The 8330-nt window shown below is 38.9% G+C and overlaps 1 protein-coding gene across 2 annotated transcripts in view; it reads left to right on the plus strand.

Moving 5' to 3' along the window:
* The window catches only part of LOC111146561 (RUNX1 translocation partner 1), a 109631-nt gene that overhangs the window by 50613 nt on the left and 50688 nt on the right, over positions 1 to 8330 (plus strand). For both annotated transcript variants that reach the window (XM_022502151.1, XM_022502152.1), the window contains exons 2-3: positions 3139 to 3276; positions 5348 to 5589. In XM_022502151.1, coding sequence (XP_022357859.1) covers positions 3139 to 3276; positions 5348 to 5589 — 380 coding nt within the window. The remainder of the gene's footprint in view (positions 1 to 3138; positions 3277 to 5347; positions 5590 to 8330) is intronic.

Consider the following 8330-nt stretch of genomic DNA (forward strand, 5'->3'; position numbering starts at 1 on the left):
AGAAGTAAAGTCAGTCCTTTCGATTATATATACCTTCCTGCTCTGATAGAGACTTGTTTTCTTTCTTTTTTTTTTCTTTTTTATCATTTTGTGTCAATCTTTCAATAAATGTCAGCATTCCCTTGCAGGGACTAAAAATAGAAACTATGTCTAAGAACAGTATAATTTTCGGAAACTTAAAAAATTACATAAGAAATATTCTAACTTAATATTGGTTTTACTGTGTCCTCTGATTTGAAGTGGAGTGAAATACTTCAGTGGTTGAATCATAGCTCTTTTGCTGTTTGCTATAAAAGTTTCAAGAATATATATTTCAAAATGTTTTTTTTTAAGTAATCCAAAACAAATGCAACAGAACTCAGCATACTTGAAACATATTTTCTGAATTTATCTTAAATCTCTCTACTCCAGAGAGTATGTGTGTGTGTGTGTGTGTGTGTGTGTGTGTGTGTGTGTACGGGTTAGGCCTGGCTGCTTAGTTCACCATTGGTCCCCATCCTGGATTGATTGCACTGAATAGCATAGAATGAGTTACATATGGTCCCACTTTGTCTAAGTCTGTAGGACCTCTGGGTTGGAGCTCCATTTGATCAGAGTGAAGCTAACCGTCACAGAAATCTGGCTAAAGTCAAAATCCCAAGTATATACATAGTATACGTATATTCCAGTTAGGATGGATATATTCCTGTTAGAAGCAGCGGTGCGTTTGTTTTTTTGTTTTGTTTTGTTTTTTGTTTTTGCTATTTATTGGCTTAGTGGTTATTGTTCTTCAAGTATCGGTGTCATTTGAAGAATCTTAACAATATCACTCATCTACCTTTTATTGTTGTTGTTGTTACTATTATTAAGTTCATCTCGAGTTTGGAGAGGAAGCCCTGTTGTCAGTTTTATTGTTCGTTTCCTTTCCTCTTAGCGTCGGCAAACAGAGTAAAGACACACAGGGATTAAGATTTGTTTTCCAGGTTAGGTTTTGCCCAGGAGGTACATGGAGGTAAGTATGATGTAGTAGCTGTGCCCGCTAAGGGTCTGCTTTTTGGGGTAGACGAAGCCATCCCAAGTAACTTTCTCTGCACGTAGGCTGTTTTCTCCCTGTGTTGATCTTCTCTCTCTCCTCTTTGCCTTCCATTGCTTTATTTATTTATTTTTTCATTATTCCCACTTCCCCTTCCCCCTCCTGCTCTTCCTCTCTCTGTCTGTGCGACCACGTGCTTCAAGTCTGTGTATCTGGACTGCCTTCTCTCACAGTTCAGTGTGAGTGTTAGCAGAATGAAAACCAGATGGACCAGCAGTTCCCACTGTTATCTCCCAGCCGACTTTGGCAAGCCTCCCTCGATCCCTCCTTCCTTGGCATGACAGAAATATTTGCCTTTATTTAGGGAGACTTGTATTTGCTGCCGTACCTCTTCCCTCAGCTGCAACATAAGCGGAAAGCTATTTATTCCCTTGTTGCTGAGGTTGGTTGAGGTGAGTAGACTGTGCAGTGATTTTAACCGTTGAAAAAGCGGTTTTAAACCTGCCTAACTTCTGTGTTTTCCTAGAGTAAGTGATTTACTGATTCTGGGTGTTAAATGCTCTGGAATTGCAGTATGAAGATGAGTTATGAACAGGAAGAAAAAGGTAGAAATGCTCTCCATGGTGTGTTTTCACCATCATTTCACTCAGAACACGTATTTACTGAAGGGACAGTTGCTCCTCAGCCAGCAGTCGAGATTAAGAACTGGAGACCCGGCTGCTAGGTTATTGAAGTGCTGTTCTTAGAATGATGATTATATTTTCATTCTTTTCTCCCATTTTCCCTAGTACAGTATATTTCAACTGGAAAATGTTATGTTCTCTTGCTACCCAAGTCTTAACGAATCGGCTCTGAATAAAGGTGTGAGCTGGGTTTGGAATTGCCATAGTAGTAATTTGGATTTTTCATTTTCAAAGAACAGACTTTTAAGTAATTTTTGAGAATTTCTGCCTTTGGTTATCATAAGGTTTTAAAAGACTCTTTCTTGATCAGTAGTCTGTGTTACATTTTAAACAGTCCAAGTGGGAACCATCTGCATCTGAGACTGTAAGAGGCACCTCAGACATTTTGGGGGGCATGTGTGCGCACGTGCGCACAGGCACATGGTGTTTGTAGAAAATTGGATCTGAAGTAACAAATGAAACCCACTTTTTTTTTTTTTTAAACTGGAGATCTGTCGCTTTGATAAACAAATTTGACTGACAAAAAAAAAAAAAAAAAAGCAGCTTGAAATTTCAAAGGAAAAATAAAAATATACTTAGTAGAAAACAGTCCTGAAGCTCAAAAGCTCATTATTGGGTAATCAGGAAGTTTCTCCATATCTGTCCCAAATGCATGAAAAAATACAGGGAGAGACTGTCTCCAGTTTTTCTTAGTTGTCAGTTTGGGGGTTGTTCCATTCTTACTCTGCGTGGGATTATTAATCGAAGTATTGGTCTCATGTTTTCTAAAACGGTGGTTCATAAACTCACAGATTCTGAGTAAATTAGTTTACCTTCGTTGTGTAGAAGACCGCATTCCTGTAGTGGCGATTTTTCAAGCAGGGCAGAGAAACATTGATATGAGCACTGTCTCTGGGAGACCTAACCTGCTTCATCTACTAGGCCAGAAATGGAGCGTGGAAAAGGAATGGCAGGTGTTACGGAAAAATCATTGCAAAATGCTGGCTCCTACAAGTATCTCACCTGCCTAACAGACTTCAGATTTGTGTCGTTTCTGAGCTAAAGGGTTTATTACCATTCTACTTCCCCATCTATTTTTTTAGCTCTTGCTAATGTTGGCTTCAGCTTCCAGTGAAGTTGTGCTCTTGCATATAACACTACCAAGGTAGCATCTGCCCAAGCCAGAAATAACAATAGGATGTAAAATAACCCAGTTACAAATGAGGTCCTGCCATCTGTGCTACACCTTCTTAAGTGGGGTTTGGATGATAAAGTCCCGATTTAAACTTCAGTAGATAAGCCTACTTTATTGATAGGAGATGTCGGATTTCTTCTGTTCACTTGCTTGTAAAAAAGAGGAGCCCCACTTAAAAACAAAACAAAACAAAAACAAAAAAACAAGAAACAAAAAACCACGAAGGTGCTTAAGGAGTAAAATAACCTATTCATGGTGGCGTCCTCCAGATCGGACTGAGAAGCACTCCACGATGCCAGACTCACCTGTGGATGTGAAGACCCCATCCAGGCTGACTCCTCCCACCATGCCACCTCCCCCCACAACTCAAGGAGCTCCAAGAACCAGTTCATTTACGCCGACGACTTGTGAGTAGGCATTTCTGCATTTCCTGTTTGCATTTTAAAGTCTAAATTTTTTTTCCTGCATATGAAAATTAAGGGAAAATAAGATCCAGCAACAGTGTGTTCCACAGACATGAAGCACCCCTCCCTGCCACCAAATTGTTTAATTGGCAGTGAGCAGGTAATAAGCCTGTGCAGACGTATAGCATCTTCAGTATAGTTTGTATGACCGCCAATATTTGCCTGCCTTTCCATTTTTGCTTCAGAGTTGTAGTCTGCTTTGATTTCTGCAGTGAAAAATACAGCATTCATTGGGTCTGTGACTCCATTTGTTATCATTGTAACTTTTAGTTCGACTCAACGTGAAGCTCCTTATTTTAGTTTGTCCGTTTTGACTTGGAACATGTTAATATCCTACAATTATTTCCAGGTTGCTTCTGATCTTCTAATGCTACTTTCTTCTGTTATTTACAAATAATATTGAAATCTAGCAGTCTTAAGTTAGAAGGGGTATGGCTCTAGGCAACAGTCACATATGGAAAACTTCCTGAAATAAGGAGCATCTTTCTTTTCTCGAACCTGCCAGACTTTTATTAAATCTTTACTTACTTCCAGCTTGACTCAGGCCTTGTGTTCTCAATCAGTGGTGTGTGTTGCTTTCTGGGTTGTCCCAGGAAGGGACAGAACATTCTGACCAGAGAGTAACTTCTCTTTCTTTCCTGTATATTCCAGTAGGGATAGTGGATAGCTTTGTTTTCAGTCAGTCTCAGAATCCTGGTCAAAAGTGTCATAAAGGATTTGTGAAACTAATAAACGCTATCTGTTGCAGATAATACTATTTACAGACCACGTGCCGTGAAGTCTATATGAATGAAAAATAACGAACAGGCAAAAACAGATAGATCCGTGGGATTATAAGGGATTGGCAAAATACACAGCCCAGGCTGTTTAGGCAGCGTCGCACTGTTGTTTAAAAGACCTTTCCAAACGTGGAAGGAACAGGAGGCTGTGCCGGTGCCAACTTGTTACCCTGTCATCTTGTATTTGGTTTGTTGTTACCCAAAGCCACAGGGATAGGCATATGTCTCCTGTGAGAGGTCCTAGTGAGCAATCATTCCGTGACAGGGTGCTTTGGTGCTCATTTGGGACAAGGGACCATTTCATTATCTTGAAACTTTTAAGAAGAATAAAGTACTTAAGACATCTTCCAACCACGGTTGGAGATAATCTGTCAACATTCTATTACAAAGATGGGTTTGATAAAGATGAGTTTGTTGAATTAATAGATTTAATACAATAAAATCAACATTGTCTTCAGTGAGGAATGTGCCAAATTTTCCAGTCTTGTTCTTACGAGTGATCTTGTTGTTCAAATAAATTTTATCGGAAATGAAGTTATCAAATTACCACCCACCCATGCTATTAGTTGGAATGAGATGTCCCTTTTCAATTTCTTGAAATAACTCTTTCATAATTACCATATCCATTTGGCTTCTTATGCAAAATTTGCATTTTCCCTAAAGAAGTGGTTAAGAAATATGAGGGGGAGAAAATAGCCTTCTAATTGGGTGGTATAAGGTTAAAACTTGAAAGTCCTATTTCTATAAACACAGCTGTCAGTTGTGTGTACAAAACATGATTAAAAATGTTCAGTGATAAATTTAGTCTCCACCAAATGTACACTTTCTCTGGGGGAACAGTTTAGAAAGGAATGGTCCCGTTATACTGATGTAAGCCTGTGACAAAAGGCTGACATCCCACCACTATTTGTTCTGTGTTTGAAACATTTCAGGTGGTTGGCATATGTGCACATGGGAGGCAGGGCTGTCCCTGTGTTACAGCCAACTCCCATTTATTACCAGCTTCCGTGTAGAATACCCTCACGCAGGGTGAGGACTTAGGTTCATTTAGTTACAGAGGACCCGAACCTGTGGTCATCCTGTGAAGTCAGAGCATTTTACAGCAAACCCCCAACAGTTGTTAAATTACACAATCCACTAGATTTAAAGGGAATGAAGCTTGGTTATAATTTCCTTGTGCATATTCCCTATAAATTTATTTATTTTTTTTCTTTCTGATTTTGTGCTCTCGACAGTAACTAATGGCACGAGCCATTCACCCACAGCCTTGAATGGCGCCCCCTCGCCGCCCAATGGCTTTAGCAATGGGCCTTCCTCCTCTTCCTCTTCTTCTCTGGCTAATCAACAGCTGCCCCCAGCCTGTGGCGCCAGGCAGCTCAGTAAGCTGAAACGGTTCCTTACTACCCTGCAGCAGTTTGGCAATGACATTTCTCCAGAGATAGGAGAGAGAGTCCGCACCCTCGTACTAGGACTGGTGGTAAGCAAATGGAAATGAGCCCAATTTTCTGGGGAAAGGGGTAGTGTGTGTGGGAGATTCACAATATGGACTGTTCTCCCAGCTGTTTTGTTCTAATATACTCCACACCTGGAGATTGCATGTTTAAGTCTGAGAGTTCTGTAGTAACAGGGTTCTCAAGCGTGCATTATGTATGGACCTCCCCACTTTGGTTTCTTGTACTACTTGACTAATAAAGATAAGGTTCTACAAATTTATTATTTTCTTAGTCGTGTGTGTGTATGTGTGTGTGTGTGTGTGTGTAGTGTGTATAAAATTCCATAGGTATAACCTCTTGGCATGACTAGGGGCTCTCTGCAATGACAAAATGTTTTTATTACATTAATGATTCACTTAATCTAATTGGCTGCTCATTTTGACATAATTGCTTTGAGAGATTTTTTTTTTTTTATTATCAGTCTAGATAAGCAAGGATTTACAACCAGGAATACATTGTTCTTCTATGTGTTTTCATTTTTGAGGCTAATAACATTTTTTAAAATTTTGATTGCGGTAAAATAAACATAATATAAAACTGACCTTTTTAACCATTTCTAAGTGGATGGTTTAGTGGCATTAAGTATATTCACAATGTCATGTAACCATCACCACCATCTGTCTTCAGAACTTTTTCATCACTTCAAACTGAAACTCTGTACCCATTAAACAATAATACCCCACTTTCCCTTCTCCCAACCTCTGCTAACCACTAATTGTTTAAAAAAAAAAAACAAACAGTTCTTTGTTATAGGTAGAATTACTTAAGCCATTAGTTTGAAAACAGAAATATTGATTTTATTTTTTTTAAAGGCTTTATTTATTTGTACGATAGAGAGAGAGCAGGAGAGCACAGGCAGGGGGAGCAGCAGAGGGAGAGGGAGAAGCAGGTCCCCTGCTGTGCAGGGAGCCCGATGTGGGGTTCCATCCCAAGACCCTGACCTGGGATCATGACCTGAGCTAAAGGTAGTTGCTCAACCAACTGAGCCACCCAGGTGCCCAGAAGTACTGCTTTTAGCACAAGTCCATGTTCTATACATTATCACACTGGAAATTAGAACATATATCATTTGGGGGGGGTCCTAAATCACTTTTATACATGCTGTGATTTTCTGTATAAGTAGAGGATTTTTACTTAGGAAGGCAATTTTTCCATAGCAAATCGAGTCATGGGGAAGCTGTGAGTCACATATTCAGCCCTTATGGTGGAACTCAAATTCAGGTGACAGGCGCCAGTTTCCTTTCTCTTGAAATAGATCATTCATTTTTATGATGTGGATGTATCATGGGCAAACCCATACTGGTTGGTTGTTTTTTTTTTGCTTTTTGTTTTTTGTTTTTTCCGAAGAAGCCCCAGAATTAAAGCCCGAGTTAGAGTCTAGTGCAGTAGACATGCTTCAAATCATAATAACTCACATTGGACAGAGATTTTGCAACTCACCTTTTTAACTCTTACCTCCTTCTACTCTGCACTCCTAAGAACAAAAAGCTTTTGCATTTCCCACAATCTGCCAGCTCCACCTTGCTCTCCTCCAGGACTGGAAGGTGATCGCCACAGAACTGTGTCAGCACGTTGCAATTAGTTTTGACAATCACTTACCTTTTCCTTTTTATTCATTCTTGAGTTTTACATAATGGGTTTTGTAACTCACAAATAAATTAAACCTAAGAGCCACAGAATAAGTCCAAAGCAGTGATTGTGTTACATAAATGGTGAATATGTTCTATGTAACAAAAAAATGATTTTTTGAAAACTGCTTTATAAATTTGATGTGGTCTCTAACAGTGGTTTCCATAACTTCAGTTACAGAAAAACTTGGTAACTTTAAGTTGATTTCCCACATGTTAAAAATGGCATACTTTTGAGTATAATACTTTTTTATAAAGATATGCATTTATCTAAAAACCTTAGGAAGATAAGTTAGGGGAAGACATTAATCAATAGTGCTTTGCATGTAATAGGCAGGCAGTGAAAATTTGCTAAGCGAGTGAATAGAGAATGGGTCTTTTTAAAATTTTGTTATTTGAATATAGTTGACACAATATTACATTGGTTTTAGGTGTACAACATAGTGATTCAACTTCTCTATATGTTATGCTCTGCTCGCCCCAAGTGTAGCTGACTACCATATAATACTACTACCATATAATACTATTACAATAATATTGACTATATTCCCATAAGCTGCACCTTTTATTCCTATGACTTCTTCATTCCCTAACTAGAAACCTGTATCTTCCAACCCCTCTTCACCCATTTTGCCCATTCCTCCCACTCCCCCCACACCCTTCCTTTTTGGCAACCAGCCGTTTGTTAATAGAGAACAGATTTGTTTTTTCTTTTTTTGAGCATTTGACTGAAAACTTTTATGCGTGCCATTTTATTTAATCTTGGGACTTGGGGTAGTGATTTTATACACATTTTACATGTGGGGAAACTGAGGTTTACAGAGGTAAAATATACAGCACTGTACCCAACTGTGGTGACAGGCCTGTGACTTGAACTCGGGTAATCATTCATAATGAATCACATTCTGCTACTATTTAGATGGAGTTAGGAAAACTTAGTAGAAACAGGTTTAATGCACTAAACAACTGGCGTGGCTTTAGGAAATAAGCCATTGAGACAAAATTAAAAAAAAAAAAAAAAAGAAAAGAAAAGACTCCCCGATCACTGTTGTTACACATAGGAAGTTAGTGTTGATTCATAGTTTCATGTGAAGATG

This window comes from Enhydra lutris, unplaced genomic scaffold (assembly GCF_002288905.1).
Source record: "Enhydra lutris kenyoni isolate GAN:26980312 unplaced genomic scaffold, ASM228890v2 scaffoldscaffold14, whole genome shotgun sequence".
In the NCBI taxonomy this organism is placed as follows: domain Eukaryota; kingdom Metazoa; phylum Chordata; class Mammalia; order Carnivora; family Mustelidae; genus Enhydra; species Enhydra lutris.